Source organism: Myxine glutinosa, chromosome 13 (genome assembly GCF_964187855.1).
Source record: "Myxine glutinosa chromosome 13, kmMyxGlut1.1, whole genome shotgun sequence".
NCBI classification, from domain to species: domain Eukaryota; kingdom Metazoa; phylum Chordata; class Myxini; order Myxiniformes; family Myxinidae; genus Myxine; species Myxine glutinosa.
Genome location: NC_136273.1, coordinates 54,018,747 through 54,039,757, shown reverse-complemented (window position 1 = coordinate 54,039,757; position 21,011 = coordinate 54,018,747). Strand labels below are relative to the sequence as shown.

At 42.8% G+C, this 21,011-nt stretch overlaps 1 protein-coding gene across 1 annotated transcript in view; it reads right to left on the bottom strand.

Annotated features, from left to right (window-relative positions):
* Window positions 1-21,011, bottom strand: part of LOC137438947 (desmoplakin) — a 68,352-nt gene that overhangs the window by 30,762 nt on the left and 16,579 nt on the right. The window contains exons 6-12 of the mRNA XM_068134441.2: window positions 9,697-9,774; window positions 8,874-9,035; window positions 7,447-7,551; window positions 5,097-5,192; window positions 2,888-3,013; window positions 2,538-2,690; window positions 880-1,034 (exon numbers count right to left, since the gene is read on the bottom strand). Of these exons, the coding sequence (XP_067990542.2) occupies window positions 880-1,034; window positions 2,538-2,690; window positions 2,888-3,013; window positions 5,097-5,192; window positions 7,447-7,551; window positions 8,874-9,035; window positions 9,697-9,774 (875 nt within the window). The remainder of the gene's footprint in view (window positions 1-879; window positions 1,035-2,537; window positions 2,691-2,887; window positions 3,014-5,096; window positions 5,193-7,446; window positions 7,552-8,873; window positions 9,036-9,696; window positions 9,775-21,011) is intronic.

Genomic DNA, 21,011 nt, shown 5'->3' with positions numbered 1-21,011 from the left:
TGACCTGTAATTTTAAGAATTCGCATACTGGGTCACTGAATTAGTTTACCAATCAAAAGCTAGAAGCTGATTTATTTTTCTTTTATTTTTTAGATCAAAAGGTCAAAGGACGAGGTTGCATAAAATCACCAATTTTCACCCCATTTGCCTGAAATTTTAAGAATTTGCATATCGGGTCACTGAATTGGGTCACCAATCAAAAGGCAGGAGTCGATTGTTTTTTTGTTTGTTTTTTTACATCAAAAGCTCAAAGGTCAAGCTTGCATAAAATTGTCAATTTTCATCCAATTGACCTGAAATTTTAAGAATTTTGTTTGTTTTGTTTAAATATAAATTTTATTTAAATATGTCCAACAAACTAAAAGATTCATTGAAAGTTAGAGTATAGACATAATTGTAACCTACTCGGTGTGCAGGATCAGATTTCAATGTGATGAAAGACACTGAGGCTAAAACAATTCCACCTTCTCTTGCATCAGGCTGAGCTACTCACAGGCCACTCTATTCCATGATAAATCTGATTAGACAATGTCTAGTCCTGTCTAGTCCTGGAGCCATGATGGACTGCCTGTTCTGGCCATGGCTGCATTGGGATGTGATGCACCAGTTTGAGCCAGACGTGGCAATATTGAGCCCCTATGTATCACCTGGACCCAGCTGTAGCTGCAACTAGCCGCAAGCTACCAAAAGTAGCTGGATCAAGTTTCCTCATTGTTAAATACTAATAGTAATAACAGCTACCAGACATTATTAAATAAGAAACAAGGTGATGAGCCACAATTAAATAATAACAATAATAAAAGTGATGTGGCAGTGACATGGTATAAGCAAAGACAACTTCCATCCCAAATGTTTTGTGTTCCAAACACCAAGGCTTACGTGTTGGCCACCTTCAGGGCCTCCTTGTTTGGGGGCGCGATCTGCAGGCATACTGACAGCGCATTCACGTCGGCTCCTCCAGGTGCCGTGCATCGCCAGGTGATGCGCGACCTATTGTTCTTCAATAATAACTGGTCGTTTGGATAGATGGTCATCTGGGGGAAGGGTTGTACCGATAGCTTGGGCAACACAAAAAGAGTCTTGGAATGCTTGGGCAATTGAACATGGATTTGGGTGTCTGTATCATGAAATGATCGTGGATCGTTAATGAATTTGTACATCCGTACATTTTAATTCCAAGGGAAAGGGATTTTCAAAGAAAATTATGGCTTTGGCAGAAATCCACTACATTTCTTTTTTTTTATTTACAACTTGAAATTGTAATTGCCAATAAAATGCTCCATCTGTGTATGTTTCTGAGAGAGAGCGTTAAAAGGTGTGTGACCAGGTGGGGGAAGGCATTGGTGGAGCAAGAATTGCAATGAAAAGGCGGGGATGGCAAAGGGAGAAAGAACAGTGGGCGGGGCGTGCCGTAGGTGGAGCATATATATATATATATATATATATATATATATATATATATATATATATATATATATATATATATATATATATATATATATATATATATATATATATATAATATATATATATATACGTAGTGTGTTCAAAAAGTATCCGACCTTTGTTCATAAAAGATACTCGCATCCAGATAATTTTTTTTTTATAATAACCTCGTTCAAAGTAGTCCCCTTGGGCTGCCACACACTTCTCCCAACGGTTCTGCCACTGTCGGAAGCAGCGCTGGAACGCCTCTTTTGGGATGGCGCGCAGCTGGTCCGTTGCATTCCGCATGATGTCTTCTCTGGAGTCGAAGAAGACGGTCAGCATGACTTTGACATTGCTGCGGACCTGCCTTGCTTTTTTTGGCCTCGGGGATGTTGGATGCTTCCATTGTGATGACTGCAACTTGGTTTCTGGGTCGTACCCATAAACCCAGGACTCATCGCCAGTGATCACTGTGTTGAGGAAGCTGGGATCGCTGTTCACAGTCTCCAGCATGTCCTGTGCGATCTCCAAACGGAGTTGCTTCTGCTCAATCGTTAGCAGCTTTGGTACGAACTTCGCTGAGATTCTCCTGAAGCCCAAATCCTCCTTCATAATGGAATGAACGGTGTTGAATCTTGTGGATCGTTTCCACTTGGGAATCGCCAAGCTTTACACAAAATTTGATGCAGTAGCGTTGTTCAAGTTTTTCCGTCATTTTGTCAAAAACGAAAATCCGACGGCGCTCACTTACATGTCCTCACTCATCGGCGGTCTTCCGTCGAATGACAGCTTCTGCAGGTGGGAAAAAATTCACGCGTGCGCATTAGGATCGCCTACATACGTGCACCAATCAACGCCTCCCTAGCTTCTTTTTTTTTACGCACGAAAAATAAAGGTCGGATACTTTTTGAACACAGTAGTATATATATATATATATATATATATATATATATATATATATATATATATGTATATATATATATATATGTATATATATATATATATATATATATATATATATATATATATATATATATATATATATATTGAAGCGAGCTGAGCGTGCAAGAGGTTACCGTGCCAGAAACCATTACCATTGTTTCACTCACATTGTCCAGTCGATACTTGCAGAGGGCACGTAGTGACAGCATGTCGTGAACTCGGTGCTCTGGCAGGCGAGGACGCAGCTGCACGATGGTTTTGGCTTGCGTGATGAGGCTGTTCACAGTGCGGTTGAACGAGGTAACTGCCTCCTTCTCTGCCTGAAGGCAAGAGTCACATGAGCATGCTGGTTGTAAAAGAAGCTGAGTTGTGTAAATGTTTTTTGCCTTCTTTAGAAACATGCACCTGAATACAATTGTCTATCGTATAATCATTTAATGTATGTACTCGGTACTGTCATGGGCCTGTGCGAGTTTATGGCTGATTATTGGAATTTTCGGGATCCTGACTGCCTTACCATGGCGTCTTGGAGCAGATTCTGAAGCTCGGGAATTGCTGTGTTGTTGTTGGTGTTGTAGTAACGATTAATCGTCTCCTCCTGGGACCTCAGCAATCTTTCAGCATCCTCTATGTCATGGAAAAACTGCGCGCCATGAAACAACAACAATGAGCCACGAGACACTTGACGAGGAAAGATCGGATTGAAAGAAAAGTGGAAATCTCTGAATGAAGTGAATTTTCACAAGGAAGTGGCCAAAAGAGAAGTTTCAACAACAGGAATTGCCTTTATCAGAAGAGGGTTGCCTCCTGATGAAGACCATTTTGGGGCCAAAGCTTCTAACCCGATTATTTATTAATAGAGTTGAAAGGTCAGTTGTTACTGAATGCGTATTGGACAGAAATACAATGACTTCAGTCCGGTGGTTACATTGTTACTGCGGTGCAGCTTCGTCATTGCCGCAGCATGCCCCCTGTAGGTTAAAGCAGGAATTTGTAATTTGCTTAGGGTACCGGTGAAGACTCGCCTACTCTTCACGAAGGACACCGTGGGATCTATAACGTCCACCAACTAATGCTAGTAGACAGGATGCCCAGCTTAATGTCCATCCAAGGGACTGCACAAACATTGATGTCTTGCCCTGCATGCGAAACACCAGGACAGGGGTTTATAGCTTAGTTGGGATTCAAAACCAGGCTAGACCGCTCAATGGTGAGTGTGCGTACCTCTAGGATATCCTGCCAGCTCAAGACTCAGTAAAGAGCGAGATGGGACAGAGAGGAAATAAAACATATGGAAAAAGGTACTTTGCCGGATCTTATCCTTGTCCGTTTGATGAAAAGACTTCCCTATTTGTCTGCAAGGACAACCTTTGCGACAATAACAGCACAACATGTTTCGTTATCTCCTTCAATCTTTAGTTATCGAAAAACAAAGTGCCAAAGATTATTCATGTTCGGTGGACTTGACTGTTTTAACATCCAAAAGTCAACCAGTTACCTGTTATGTATTATATAATACAGTTCACCTGTTGTATATTACAAGTTACCTGTTATGTTGTTATGCCACATGCGTGAAGTAAAAAGCGGGGTTAAGCAATTGGTTCACTCTTGTCTGTCTGTCTACAACAGTCAGTTTATGATCGTGGAACAACTTAATTTCAATTGAATGTTATATTTTGAACATTAATCGGAAAACGAACCTGCAGTTTACTAGCATTTTGCCTCTGCATTCGTCCCGATCGCCCATGCGCAGAGGAGTGAGCTACACAAATTTAGTCTGCCTCTTTGGCAGCCAAACATAATTGAAAATCACTCCAAAAAGGAAACTTACTGTTTTTAGGGACGTCAGAAAGGACAACCAACAGGCACAATTAACTAATGTAACGGGTTAAATAAGGTGGTGTAAAAGGTGCTGCATCAACAGTGGGTTGAGGTGTGGATTAGGGGTATATAAAAAATTATTTGAATTAAAATCCACAGAAAATCACTGATTATGGAGGTTTTTTCTGCCTGCCTCATCATTGTGTTATCTGATTGGCTCATCGTGATGTTTTAACACAAGGGAGGCTATAGATCAATATACTCCTCATATATACATCTATCTATAATTCCAGTAATCTCTGTGTGTATGTTTGTATGTTTGTATGTTTGTATGTTTGTATGTATGTATGTATGTATGTTTGTCTGTGACCGCTGTTTCGCGACAACTACCGGTCCGATATACTTGCAACTTGCCAGGTATATTGCTGGGGACCCGAGGATGTGCCTTTTCAAGGTTTCATATTAATCGGACAAGTAGTTAGCGAGCTATGGCGATTTCTTTACCAAACTTCGCAAGCCGTTCGCTTTGGACCAAACCATTGCATGTAAATAGAGGGGGGGGGGGGGGGATTGTCACCGTACTCGCAAGCCGTTCGCTTTGGACCAAACCATTTCATGTAAATAGAGGGGGGGGATTGTCACCGTACTCGCAAGCCGTTCGCTTTGGACCAAACCATTTCATGTAAATAGAGGGGGGGGATTGTCACCATACTTGCAAGCCGTTCGCTTTGGACCAAACCATTTCATGTAAATAGAGGGGGGGGGGGGGGATATAATTTTAGATATAGATATAGTACGGGCATGCCCTAGTACATATAAATAGAATAACAGATGGCTCAACTATTCGTGAAATATTTTAAATATAAGCTGCATAGTTCTACACTTGTCCAGAGGGTTGTCCTTACCTGGAAGTATCGCTTGTTCTCCTTCAGGTGACCTTGCATGCATTTCACAAGCTCCAGAAGCCAACTCCATTGTGTTTGCAGACTCTCAATGAAAGCCTGTGAAAAACAAGGGAAAATGCAAGTGTTACACATACATCACGTGCTACTTAATACGGTTTTGCTGTAGATGCCTCAAGTGCTGCCTCAACAAGGTATTGCTTCAGATACATCATGCGCTGCCTCAACCAGGTATTGTTCTAGATACATCACATGCTGCCTAAACAAGGTTTTTTTTTGGTTTTTTTCCTTGTATACAAGATCGAGGCTCATGTAAGATCTAACATTAATCACACACACACACAAAAAAAACCGGACACATAAAACATATAATAAAGGGAGGGGGAGACAATATGGGGAGATAGAGGGAAGTACACAAGCACAACAGTAGAGAACAGGGACATCGGGAGATCTGTGGGAGAGGGAGGGCTTGGGGGAGGGGGGGGGGGAAGGCATGGGAAGAGGGAGGGGGTTGGGAGTGGCATAAAACACATAGACACTGCTAGGACTTCCAGGAAAGAAGTTGGTATTTCAAAAAAGTGGATCTGGGGTGAATTAACGGGGGTAGAAAAGATCAAGGTTTTGGATGGGGGAAGATAAGAGATGGTGGTGAACAGTTGTTTTAAAGACCTGGAGGGAGGAGTGGGATTGAAGGTAGTGGGGGAGTTTGTTCCAGAGGCGGGAATAAAGAGGAATGAAAGAGTAAAGGTGAGCAGAGAGTCTTGATTTGGCAATTTCACCAGAAGAGGGTTGCTGGCAGATCTTGTGCGACCTGAAGGAGTACTTGGGGGACAGAGCACAGATAGAGCTGGGGGAGCAAGGCCGGAGAGGAGTCGGTAGAAGACAGAAAGACCACCTACCTGCCTGCGGTGAGTGAGTGAAAGGCCGTCACAATCAGCTTCATCACGGGAGATTCCAATGATTCTGAATGCTTTGGTTTCCCAACAGCGTGAAGCCGAGCGAGGTGTGAGGCAGGAGAATCGGCCCATAGGGGAGAGCAGTATTCCATTAAGCTGCAGATGAAAGCCTTGTATGTGGTGAGGAGCTTGGGTGTGCCAAGGAAGGACTTCGCATGACAAAGGATGCCCAGTCAGCGACTGGCTTTGGAGGCAAGCTTGGAAATGTGGTTTTCCCAGGAAAGATCGTGGCAGATAGTGAGACCCAAAAGCTTGAGTGACAGAACTTCTTGGAGGGGATTGTTGAGAAAGTAGATGGGAGGGTTGTCCAGTCGGTCTTTTCAGAGAGACATAATAAGAGTGTGAGATTTATTAGGATTAAAAGACATGTTCCACTTGTTTGACCAGTCTGTGATTTTGTCCAGGTCTGCAGAGAGTGAGGAGGCTGCAGACTGCCGATCTGAGGGATAAGGAATGGAGCGGCAGAAAGTGGAGTCATCAGCAAAGAGATAGAGAGGATTTTCAAGAGAGTCAGAGAGATCATTGATGAAGACCAGAAAAAGCACAGGGCCCAGAACACTGCCTTGGGGAACTCCAGCCTGAACAGGAAGGGGAGATGAGAGTAATCCATTCAGGGCCACACGTTGACCACAACCAAAGAAGTCCGCAAGCCATGTGTGGATATTTCCATGGATACCATAGGAGGAGAGTTTGAGGAGGAGAGTTTGGTGAGCAGAGCGGGGTGCCAGACCGTATCGAAGGCACATGATATGTCAGGGGAGATAGCTCTGATTTTCTGTTTGGCATTGATGACCTCAATCCATTGTTGAGACAGCTGAAGCAGCATATCCAGAGTAGAGTGACCTTGTCTGAAACCAAATGAATGATCAGAGATGAAGCAATTGAGAAGAGGAAGGATTTGATATCCGAAGCAATGATGGATTCCATGACTTTGCTGATAATTGGGAGCAGGCTGATTGGTCTGTAGTTGCAAGGATCTGTTTTTGCACCTTTTTGTGTGTTTTGTTGTATTATTGTTGTTGTATTGTTGTAGATATATCACATGCTGCCTCAGCAAGATATTGTTCTCGATACATCACATGCTGCCTCAACAAGGTATTTTAGATACATCACGCGCTGCCTCAACAAGGTGTTGTTCTAGATATATCACATGCTGCCTTAACAAGGTATTGGTATAGATATGTTATGTGCTGTCTCAACAAGGTATTGTTCTAGATATATCATGTATTGCCTCATCAAGGTATTGTTATAGATACTGCAGTATATCATGCAGCATCACACCGAACCACAAAAAATCTAGTTAAAGCTTTATCGGTTATTTTGCCAGCATCACACAATCTGGTGTGTCAATATCACTGAAGGTGACGAATCTAATGTAAAATTGCCTAATTTCATACCTCCACAGTGGATTTTGCAGGGTGTCCTTCCGCAATCAGGTTGTCTGCCATCTGCTGCACACGACTTATCTCCACCTCCTCTTGCTCCATAGATTTCATCAACATCTGATAATGAAAACAGTCAACAGTCGTTGGCAAAAATAGAAATTGGCCGAGTGGTCCTGTAACTGAACTAAGTATGGCCATCCAAAACCAGGACTCTTTAGGTGATCTTGACCTTCAAGACCCATTTTAGACCCAACCATTTTAAACTAGATGATATTCATGGAATACTTACCTTGCGCAGTCAACTTAAATAATCTTCTGTTTTTGAAGGGGTATTTTTTTCTTTGATCCAATATTGTTGCCAGACCACGTGAGCGATAACATCATAAATTTCTATTAAATAATATATTGTGTAGATCACGCTCAATACATTTCAAACTGATCAGACTAAGCGTTGTCCCTGTCAAATGATGACGTCATAATTAAGGTACCAATGATGTCATCGTTAACAACACTTATTCCCCATATGGAGTTCCTTACAATGAGCTTTGTTTCAATTGTTTCCATGGAGCGGTTTTGGAGATATAGAGGTGTAACGTTTTTCAATTTTTCCAAGATGGCGCCTGTACCACATGACCTTTGACATCATAGTTGTCATAAAAAATTCTACCGGAGGAGATGCTCCCATGGTGAAAATTTCGTATCCGGACTAACAGTTGCAGAGAAATTTTTTTTTTTCATACTGATCAGATCAAGCTTTGTACTTGTCGAAATATGACGTCATAATGAAGGCAGCAATCACATCATCATTAACATGTCTTATTCCCCATGGGGATTACTTGACAATGAGCCTCGCTTCAATTTTTTTCCATTGAGCGGTTTCGGATATATAGTGTAACGTTTTTCCAAGATGGCGTCCATACCACATGACATATGACGTCATAATTATGAATAAAATTTTTTACAGGCGAAGGCGCTCCTATGGTAAAATTTCGTGTCAATCGGACCAACGCTTTCCGAGAAAAATGGATTTTTAAAATGCACGCACGCACACACGTACGTACGCCACGCCTATACAACCGAATACCTAACCCTGTTTATTGCTTCGTGAGCGCAGGGTAAAGGACGACAGGCTTGACATACTCGGTGTGATCTGGAACAGTCGTCAATTACCTGCTTTGACAGAAAATCCATGTTCGGGCTTCACAAAACAGCTAAAAAGGAAGTTTTTGACCCCACATTGACCTAAATCTACTTTGATCAATTGTAATGTAACATGATATCCATTTAATTGTACAAATTTAAGTATTCATGTGATCATTTCACATGATAAAAATAAATAAATAATAATTAAATCATAGGAACACTTTCAAATTGGATGCAAGGGACTAAAAGAGGTGTGTTAGCAAGATGAAGGTCATGTTTGATCTAGAACCAGTCACCATTAGATCTTCACTTTTTCGTTCCATGTTCGTGTTTCGATCGCTCCAATCGTAGGTCACTTCCTCCTCCTCGCGCTGGTTGAGCCACATGAGCTCTTTGGTGGCACATCGGATGAATGCCTCGAGCTTGTGCAGGCTCTCTTTGCGGTCCATGGATACAGCCTGTGACCATAAAAGAGTAAGAGACACAAAGACTATATTTAGGTTTTTTTCTTTTTTTTTTTAATAAAGGAAGACCCTTCTGTATTTTACGAGTATAAAATAATGTGGAGGTTAAATTAAAACGTAAGCCATTAATCATTTATTAGTCCTTCTGGGGAAACCCTTCCTTGTGCTCGCACGAGAGAGCAGTTTAGGCCCACAGATTGCAGATTGCTTGTGTTTCATATAACCAGAGCCAGGTGTACCAAATATCAACACCTGATCAATTAAATGGACTTCTGGCACATTCTCACTGATTCTTGGTCATCTGCAGTGGGTGTTCAAGACCCTGTAATATTTTGATAGAGCAGGCCATTGTATGCCGGTACCTTGGACACATAAATTCCTATCATAATATGTTGGCGAACCACATCGACGCCACAACCACATTCCAATAATGATGAAACCAGCATGAGAACAAACTTGGAAATTAATTCCGCTCATATTTGCATTTGATAAATTAACAGATACTGTAGATCGAGTGTGATTGGTAATTTCAACTTGTTACCATCTACATCCAAGATGATCCAAGATGACCCCAAGGCAGGGTAGGGGAAAGGAGTCGTTTGTTGGATTCTGTTAAAAGTTCTAAAAGGGGGGCGGGGATAATATTAAAACTTACCATTAGGTTGTTGTATTTTTCCTTAAGATCTTCCAGGCTGTTGTCAAGTTCCGCTTTATATTGGTGAGGGACAGAGGCCTGGTAGAGAGACAGTGATGTCAATGAAATTCAACTTTCCCCAAAATGTTAAATAAGCATAATTAATCGTTCCCGTGGAGACAAGCCCAAGTAGGATTGTATACGAATCGCACCTGCCATTAATTGTGCAAAGCAAGTGTCAGGTGACTAGACAAGTGTCTGATATGCTATGAGAGTTGATCAGTAAGTCCATGGACGAACAGAGTGCGACTATTCATGTTCCTGTGCATGCATCCACATTGTGGCAGCTCAATAATTCTTTGTAAATAAGTAATGAAGCAGAAAACCAAATACAACTCGTACTTTGGAATCATCCAAAGGAACCAAAAAGAAAAGAGCAAAGATGGAGTTATCAGGAGGAACCTAGTCAAGGAACCAGGTCACTCTACTCTGGACATGTTGCTTCTGCTGTCTCAACAATGGATGGAGGTCCTTAATGTCAAACAGGATTTCAGAGCTGTCTCACTTGACATATCACGTGCCTTCGATACGGTCTGGCACCCAGCTCTGCTCACCAAACTCTCCTCCTATTGTATCCATGGAAATCTCCATGCATGGCTTGCGGACTTCCTCTCTGGTCGTAGTCAACGTGTGGCCCTGAATGGATTTCTCTCATCTCCCCTTCCTGTTCAGGCTGGAGTTCCCCAAGGCAGTGTTCTGGGCCCTGTGCTTTTTCTGGTCTTCATCAATGATCTATCCGACTCTCTGGAAAATCCTCTCTATCTCTTTGCTGATGACTCCACTCTCTGCCGCTCCATTCCTCATCCCTCAGATCGGCAGTCTGCAGCCTCCTCACTCTCTGCAGACCTGGACAAAATCGCAGACTGTTCAAACAAGTAGAACATGTCTTTCAATCCTGACAAATCTCACACTCTTACTATGTCTCTCCGAAAAGACTGACTGGACCACCCTCCCATCTACTTTCTCAACAATCCTCTCCAAGAAGTTCTGTCGCTCAAGCTTTTGGGTCTCATAATCTGCCACGATATTTCCTGGGAAAACCACATTTCCAAGCTGGCCTCCAAAGGCAGTCGCCGACTGGGCATTCTCCATCGTGTGAAGTCCTTCCTTGGCACACCTGAGCTCCTCACCACATACAAGGCTTTCATCCGCAGCTCAATGGAATACTGCTCTCCCCTTTGGGCTGGTGCTCCTGCCTCACACCTAGCTCGGCTTCACGTTGTAGAAACCAAAGCTTCTACCGAATCCTCTCTAGCCTGTGCTCTGTCCCCCAAATACTCCAACAGGTCGCACAAGATCTGCCTGCAACCCTCTTCTGGTGAAACTGCCAAAATCAAGACTCTCTGCTCACCTTCACTCTTTCATTCCTCTTTTCTCCCGCCTCTGGAACAAACCCCCTCACTCTCTTCAATCCAACTCCTCCCTCCAGGGCTTTAAAACAGCTGTTCAGCACCATCTCTTATCTCCCCCCATCCAAAACCTTGATCTTTTCTACCCCTGTTAATTCACCCCAGATCCACTTTTATGAAATACCGACTTCTTTCCTGGAAGTCGTAGCTGTGTCCATGTGCTTTTTTTTTTTTTACCTCTCGCACCCCCACCCCCTTCCCACGCCTCCTACCGCCAAGCCCTCTCTCTCCCACAGATCTCCCGATGTCCCTGCTCTCAAATGTTGTTGTCTAGTAGGAAGACTAGGTCCCCCTGCACCCCCCGGAGATATACTTCTAATCAGTGTTTCTAGATTGGAAAAAATGTGTAGAAAATGACTAGCTATGGCCCCAAGCTGAAAAAATGTCCCACATACCATTTTTATGCAAATTACTGCTGCAAATTTTATGCAAAATTATGCAAATTTTATGCAAATTTTTGATGAGGAGTAGAGTTGAGGGGTCTTTGAGGGCTTCATCGAGGTGCTCTCGGTTGCAAGACTGGGTCATTCTGAGAAGCACAGCAGGGTCAGAGATCATGATGTTCTCCTCCTCAGTGAATCTCTCCATCAACAGCCTCTCCATTGCCTCACACACTGTTTTGAGGCAAAAGAGGGACTTTGCGTAGGCCTTTCCACTGAGAACACATTTGAGAGATCCACTTGTTACTAGTTGTGCCTCAAAGAGAATCTCTGCATATCCAGAACCACGCATCTTGTGTCCAGTGAGCATCCCGATGTAGTTCATGGATGTGTGGAAGGGTCCAATCGTTACTACATGACTAGCAAATTCATTTGGCCAGCGCCAGATGATGGGAAGGGCTTTCATGCAGACACCCAGATCAAATGTATTCAGGACCCATCTCTGACCCACCTCAGCAGTTGCTGCCTCGGAACGCTTCAGTAGCTCACGAACAACTGCGTTGTCTGTGATCGGTTGGTGGATAGGCGTGCAGTAGTCGACTGTTGATTTGCTGGGTGGGGGAGAACCAGTTGCAGAGGTGAAACCCCCTAGCCCAGGCACAGGCTGCAGGCCATTGCCATGCCATGCAGGCACCAGGCACAGACCGATCACAGACAACGCAGTTGTTCGTGAGCTACTGAAGCGTTCCGAGGCAGCAACTGCTGAGGTGGGTCAGAGATGGGTCCTGAATACATTTGATCTGGGTGTCTGCATGAAAGCCCTTCCCATCATCTGGCGCTGGCCAAATGAATTTGCTAGTCATGTAGTAACGATTGGACCCTTCCACACATCCATGAACTACATCGGGATGCTCACTGGACACAAGATGCGTGGTTCTGGATATGCAGAGATTCTCTTTGAGGCACAACTAGTAACAAGTGGATCTCTCAAAGGTGTTCTCAGTGGAAAGGCCTACGCAAAGTCCCTCTTTTGCCTCAAAACAGTGTGTGAGGCAATGGAGAGGCTGTTGATGGAGAGATTCACTGAGGAGGAGAACATCATGATCTCTGACCCTGCTGTGCTTCTCAGAATGACCCAGTCTTGCAACCGAGAGCACCTCGATGAAGCCCTCAAAGACCCCTCAACTCTACTCCTCATCAAAAATTTGCATAAAATTTGCAGCAGTAATTTGCATAAAAATGGTATGTGGGACATTTTTTCAGCTTGGGGCCATAGCTAGTCATTTTCTACACATTTTTTCCAATCTAGAAACACTGATTAGAAGTATATCTCCGGGGGGTGCAGGGGGACCTAGTCTTCCTACTAGACTATTGTGCTTGTGTGCTTCCCCCTCTCTCTCCATCTTTTCTCCTGCTCCCTTTATTTTGTTTTATGTGTCCGTTTTTTTTTTTATCATTAATGACCTGGATAGGATTTGGGTTCCTCCACCCTCAAACCCATGCAGCCACAGCCAAGTGAGCCTTCCAGAAAAAAAAAATTCTGCAAGAATTCACTTCTCCGAAGACATAGATAAAGAAAGAGAGAAATAAAGAAAAAGTAAGAATTAGAATGAATGAAGAGAAATATGAAAAAGTAGAAAGAAATGTGAAAGAAACAAATATGCTTAACCCTTATCCCTAACTCCTTCCTAGCCCTAACTCCTAGCCATAGCTTCTAACCCCTAGCCATAGCTTCTAACCCCTAGCCATAGCTTCTAGTCCTAGCTCCTTCCCTTAACTCCTAGCCCTAGCTCCTTCCCTTAACTCTTAGCCCTAGATCCTAGCCCTAGAAAGATGTTGGGAAGAACCCAGATAGATAGATTTCAGCAGTTCTTCCTCAGGCAAAAACACAGCAACAGTTACAAGCTACCAGAGGTCCATCAGCGGGTGAGCAGAATCCACACAGCAACAGGATGTGATGCAATCGTAATGAAACAGAAAACCAAATACTGCATTGGAGTCATCAGAAGGAACCCAAAAATAAGTAAAGAGCAAAGATGGAGTCACCGGGAGGAACCTGGATCGGATTTGGGTATCAAAAGTTTTATCATTTAAAGTTTTATCATTCTGGGTCTAACATTAGCATGGTATCGATTACATAACGTCATCGTGTCCCAAAACCTGTCTATCCAGAGGTTGTTTTTACAGCATTTCTGTAACAGAAAACTAAGGTAAACCTTGAGGAATAAATTGTGAACCTAAAAAAAAACCTCATTTTCCACGATTTATAAATCCATGGAGGACAGTAGGCCGATGAAATATAGTACTTGTGGCTAATTGAAAAAGCATATTGAGTGTTGAGCACACAAAAAAAACCTTTATGGCCACCCAGGGGATCATATTTACCTCGGCCACCGAAGGTAGACAGGGATTATGTTTTCACCATTGTCTGTTTGTCTGACTGTGAGCAGGATATCTCAAAAAGTTGTGGACGAAGTTTGGTGGAGAGGGTTGAGTATGTGACGAGGACAAATTGATTCGATTTTGGTTCATGTCCAGATCCAGATCCGGCCGATCAGTGGCGTACAAACCATAAACTGTTCTTCCTGGTCGAGGTTTGCTCTATACCGAGTGCCATTGTAGTTGGTTCATGTAACCACCGAAGGGACCATGCTGGGTCATATGAAAGTAATGGGATGTGGGGAGGGGGTGATTTTCATAAATGCTCTACATAGATCGTTTGGAATTCACCAAAGATGGCCGAAGCATTTACTGATCGATTTCTTTAAAAGAATGTTTTTATAAAAATAGCAAAATTGAGATCTTGAGGTATTTATAATAAACTGTTCTTAATCGGTGTTTGCATTTTGTTGTTGAAAATAAAACCTAACTTGGGAATGTGCGTACATCTCAGGGGCGGATCCAGGAATTTCAAGATGGGGGGGGGTGTATGAAACGATAGTGCTGGGGGGGGGGACAAAGGGGGTCTGGGGGTCCTCCCCCAGAAAATTTAAAAAAATTGATCGTCAGAAACGGCATTTCGTGCGTTCTTGGAAGTTTCTGCAGTTCCTTGGTTCTTCCCTGGTCCAACAGTTCAGCAGATTCGCACCCCCTGCACCCCCCAACCCCCTGGATCCGCCCCTGCATCTGACTGTAAATGTGGACAAATCAGGAGACGACGATGGTTCACGAGCGAGCGGTATTCAATGACAAATGACGGACTGTAACCGAAACAGGCCCGGACAGGCCAGGCCCGGAAATGTCAAAACGAAGGTTACTGACCTTGAAATGAGATAGAAAATAATGTATAATCAGTTATGAGGTTAGTTAGCTACACAATACCGAAAATTCGGTGAAAAATGAAATGAAAAAAAATGAAAAATCGAGCTCCGTGGGGCTAGACACAGACATTGGCCAAACCAAATACCGAAACCCCCGTCAGATTCCACCAACTTCCTCGGAGATGATGTAGCTTGAACTCGATTACCCCCTAAAAAGACATTTTTTGGGCGTGGCTCCGCTCACAATGGGCGCAATACGCCCACTCTCGGCAGGACACAACTCGATCATGATATCGACCTCCCACCCAAGTTTCATCAAGATCGGATGATATCATCGGGTAGTTATGCTGCGGACAGACAGAAGCACACAGAGACAGACGCACACACATGACGAATATAGTGGTCACTTGATAACTCGAGTGGTGAACCAATAACAATCGGATCGCATGGTTTGTGTCAGCTTAGTGTAAATCTAGGAAACATTGATCAATCTGAGTGTAAATGTGAGTAACGATCACATCACATGGTTTTCCCTCATTGAGGGTAAATTTGGGTAACAATCGGATGCCATGGTTTTGGCCGAGTGTGAAGGTGGCTAAGAATCGGATGTTGATAGTTAGAATCACATTTCATGTCACGTGGTGATGGTTAGTTCGAGTCACATTTCATGTCACGTGTTTTTCAGTGGAACACATGAATCACGATCACCAATAAAATGAAGGCTGAACTCTTTTTCCTGTAACTATATTTGGCTGATTTTTAATACCTGAATGTATTGTTCTGAACACTACTGTACTTCGTTTTCTTCTTCTTCTTCTTATGCCATCCACTTAATTTGGTGACATGAGATTTTTCCATTGTTCTCGATTGAACGCAGCGTTGTTTAAACATCAATGCCACTCAGGCTGGTTTCCTCAATGATGTCGCCAAGGGTTGTGAGAGGCCGCCCCATTCTCCGGGGTTCCTTGGGCCTCCAGAGTAGGACTTTCTTTGTTGGTTCTTCACGGTACATCATATGACCAGCAAGGCGAAGGTTGCGTTACCTCACAATAGCAGATATGCGTGGAACAGAACCATTAAAAAAATCTCTGTTGGTGATATGGTCTCGCCAACAAATGTTCAGGACTTTGCGAAACAATCGGGTGTAAGTACCATCCAATGACTTATCCAGTGCTTTGGTCAAGGTCCCAAATTTGCACGCCTGGAGAAGGATCGACTCAACAGTAGTTTTGAAGATCCTTAGCTTACTGTGTCCGTGGACTGGAGATCTCCAAACTTTGTTGAGGGCATGAACTGCCTGCCAAGCCTGAGCTTTTCTCCATTCTAAGTCATGGTGTAGCTATATCGTTAGCAAAGTTCAAATCAGAAAAGTGCTGTGCTGGACATCTGTGCCATGATGACTGCGAGACCGTCTCGGTCTTCTATCACAAAGCTTAAGGTATAGTCCAAACTCCAAGGCAATAGTAAACAGGTAAGGAGCGAGCAGGTCACCTTTGAAAACTCCAGCTTCGATTTGAAAGTTGAAGTCTCTCCTTCAGGGGTTAGTACCACTTCAGAGTTGTCTTCATACATTATTTATATGGCCTGAACAATCGACCACGGATGCCACATGCATGGACAATCTGGTAACATCTATTCCTGTCAACAGAATAGAAAAGCCTGATGTTTGCTTACTGATTAAGGTGGCTGGCTTAAAATCCGAGGGTCTTGGGTTCAAGCCCCTGTCATGCCGTTGAATTAACATCAGGCAGGTCGACTCAGCCTATAATCCTTCCGTGGTCAGAAAAATGAGTACCACCTGACTGGTAATGGGACATTGCATCAACGGCATAGCCGCACCCCCAAGGCAACCAAGCAATCGCAGGCTGCATACGAACAAATAAAAAACCAGAACGACACTCTTCGACGTCACGATGTCGGCCGTTATGCCTCCGCCCACCTTATTACATCTATCTATAATTCCAGTAATCTCTGTGTGTATGTGTGTGTGTCTGTGTGTGTGTGTGTGTGTGTGTGTGTTTGTCTGTGACCGCTGTTTCTCGACGACTACCGGTCCGATATACTTGAAACTTGCCAGGTATATTGCTGGGGACCCGAGGATGTGCCTTTTCAAGGTTTGAAATTAATCGGACAAGTGGTTCCCAAGGTATGGTCACCGTACTCGCAAGCCGTTCGCTTTGGCTTTGCGAATGGACCAAACCATTTCATGTAAATAGAGGGGGGGGGGGGGGGGGGATAGTCACCGTACTCGCGAGCCGTTCGCTTTGGCTTTGCAAATGGACCAAACCATTTCATGTAAATAGAGGGGGGGGGGGATATAATTTTAGATATATATATAGTACGGGCACGCCCTTGTCATTATAATACTTGTACCAAGTTTGATTTAAATCCCTCAACTGTTCTCATGCTATCACATTTTTTACCTGACATGACCTCTGATATTTTACTTCTTGATGCCATAATCCAATCAGTTCATGTTTGCATCATATGTACCGATACCAAGTTTGGTGAAAATCCCATCACTTTTTTTTTTTTTTTTGTATACAGGATCGAGGCTCGTGAAAGAGCTAACATTTATCACACAAAAAATCAAACAGACACATAAAACATATAATAAGGGGAGCGGTAGACAAGATGGGGAGAGAAGGGAAAGCACACAAACACAACATTTGAGAGCAGGGACATCGGGAGATCTGTGGGAGGGAGAGGGCTTGGGGGGAGGAGGCATGGGAAGGGGTGGATAATAATCCTAACAAGAGCAATAATAGCTTTCCCGCCTGTTGGCTTGCTAGCCTAATTAGAGAAATGACTATACAACTTCTAAAATATTAATAAATGACTATTCATATGAAGAGCTGATTATACGGTTGAGTGGCTAAAGACTTTTCTTTTCTCCATTGACAGGTGTGGGCCTGATTCTCATGGCTGCTCACATTTACCAAGCCCCACTTGGCAAGCATGGTAAGTATGCCAGAAAAAACCCTCAACATGATTTGAGGGAGTCCTTTGTCGTTTAGTGCTGCAGCAAACGGGAGTGCGTCACCAATTGCTTCAAAGAGCAGCCTGGGGTGAGTCGCCTATGAAATATGCATGTTTGGTGTGCAATTTCAATAACATTCCCAGTATTTTCAATGAAAACCGGGTCCTCAACCGGGTCCTCAATCGAGGTCCTCAACATCATCCCGTTTCCGCCCTTCAACCTCGATACAGTCAGCTAAGGTGGGCCAGCAGGGGCACGTACACATCCACATGCAGCAACTGCATCTGGATGCATCTGGATCACTGGTTTACGAGTTGGCAAGGCGACATAATTTTTACCTAACATGAACTCTGACCTTTGACCTCTTGACCGCAAAATCTAATCAGTTCATATTTTCATCATTATACATACCTGTACCAAGTTTGACTTGGATCTCTTCAGCTGTTCTTAAGTTATCGTGGTAACGAAATAATTGTAACTTAACATGACCTCTGGTCTTTGACCTCTTAACCCCAAAATGGAATCAGTTCATCTTTGCATCATCTATCTATAATTCCACTAATCTCTGTCTGTGTGTGTATGCGACCGCTGTTTCTCGACAACTACCGGTCCGATATACTTGAAACTTGCCAGGTATATTGCTGGGGACCCGAGGATGTGCCTTTTCAAGGTTTCATATTAATCGGACAAGTAGTTACCGAGCTATGTCCAAAAAACGATTCAACCAATCAGAGAGCAGCGAGTTATCACGTGTGCCGAACGTGGCGAACAGACTCTGCCTCGGATGGCACATTTGAGAGCGTATTCATTTATTTCACGTTGGCAAACTATGTTGGCGTTAAACTATGTTTTAAAACTAATTAAAACTACTTTGCGATTCATCGTAACTGCGATTCGTAACTACCGTTCGCTTTGGCTTTGCGAATGGACCAAACCATTTCATGTAAATAGAGGGGGGGGGATTGTCACCGTACTCGCAAGCCGTTCGCTTTGGACCAAACCATTTCATGTAAATAGAGGGGGGGGGATATAATTTTAGATATAGATATAGTACGGGCATGCCCTAGTAATATATAATTATACCAAGTTTGTTGAAAATCCCATCACTGGTTTACGAGTTGGCAAGGCGACATAATTTTTACCTAACATGAACTCTGACCTTTGACCACAAAATCTAATCGGTTCATATTTTCGTCATTATACAAACTTTTACCAAGTTTTACTTGGTTCCCTTCAGCTGTTAGCTAGGAGCTAGGGCTAGGAGTTAAGGGAAGGAGCTAGCCCAAGGGCAAGGAGATTTTTGTTCCTTTCACATTTCTTTCTATTTTTCACATTTCTCTTCATTCATTCTAATTAAGTTATTGCAGTTACGAAATAACTGTAACTTAACATGACCTCTGATCTTTGACCTCTTGACCCCAAAATCGAATCAGTTCATCTTTGCATCATAATATATAATTATACCAAGTTTGGTGAAAATCCCATGACTGGTTCACAAGTTAGCTCAGCAACAGAATTTTTTACCTGTTATCACATTTTTACATTTGTCTGACATTTAGCCTTTGACCACTGGATCCCAAAATATAATCAGTTGATCTTTACATCATTATACACACCTGTACCAAGTTTGAATGGGATCCCTTCAGCCGTTCTCAAGTTATAAACCAATTACAGACTTTGACGTTTGACCTCTTGATCCCAAAATCAAATCGGTTCATCTTTACCTCATTTTCCATACCTGCACCAAGTTTGACTAACATACCTTCAGCCGAGCCGTTCTCAGGTTATCGTGATATCACGGACGGATGGACAACCCGAAAACATAATGCCTCCAGTGACTTCGTCGGCGAAGGCATAAAAATCGAATTGATGGCTTTTTTGATGTCGATGAAGATGATAGCATCTTATTTTTTGTGGTTACATATTTCCTTAATGATGCACCTAAGAGCAAGAATCTAAGATGTAGCTCAAAAGGGCCGAAACCATTTTGATTTGGGCATATAATATTTTCTAGTTGAAAGCGATTTCTGTTAATAAGTAGGTGATTGTAGATTTTTGTTGCAGTTTGGGTTCGTTTGGGTTGTTCGACGAAATCCGTGGTTCTTAACCTGGGTTCGACCGAACCCCAGGGGTTCAGTGAGCCAGTCTCAGGGGTTTGGCGGAGTTCCTCCGAAATGCATTGCAATTTTTTTTTTTTTTTTTTTTAGTTTTGTATCAATTTTGAATCTATGTGTAATTACGCTCATTATTAATATTATTATTATTTTGCTATGTATGTCACGAACGAATGGAAATGTTATTTGTAATTGTATTCCCATCCCATTCATGGTTTCTCTGGTCTGTGTTTAAGATAAGTTGTTTCACACTGACTGTAGTAAGTTGAATCAATGAGCAAGTTGCTAATTATTCTGTTGATGGTGCTTACTTGCTTACTTACTTACTGGATTTTGGACATTGCAGGTGTTCGGAAATTCCAGTGAATAGCCTCGATTAGCTTGCCCTGTGCCGTGCGTCATTGGTCGAGCCTTACTTTGGAGTTACTGATTAATTGAAAAGTAAGTTGGAAATGTTTGTGGATATGCAGGGCGGGTTCAGACTTATATTAAAGTCAAAAGTGGATGGTGATTATAAAATATGATTTTATTACTCAGAAAATTAGGTGGAGGTGATATAACTCCTTTGGTCACAATTCAAAACTAACAATTCGCAGTTTTCTATGTAATATTATAATGGGATTTGAGGTGACATAGAGTTGAGTAAATAATAAATCCCATCATCGTAACTATAAGTTATGTTTTCTTCGTTAAAATTTCTCAGTTTTCAGAGGGGTACTGATTATATTTAAGCATGTTCTTTTTAAATTTTTGTCATATAATTATTTGCCCGAACTCAATTAAGATCAGTTTGTTACTTCTTTTTTTTTTTGCAGTATGTCGAGCAAAAAAAGGAAGTGGTCAGAGGATTACGTGCGGTACGGGTTCACGTGTTTGACGGAACAGGACGGAAGTCAGCGTCCTCAATGCATGCTTTGCAATGTCAAGTTGAGCAACTCCAGCCTAGCACCAGCAAAACTACGGGAACACTTCAAAAAACTGCACGGCGAGGGGCAGTACAAAGACGCAACGCTGGATGAATTCAAATTGAAGAGAGTCCGATTCGATGCAAGTGCTACCTTGCCCACTCTCGGCTTCGTTCCAATTGACAAACCGATCCTCACCACGTCGTATGAAGTTGCGTACCTGATCAC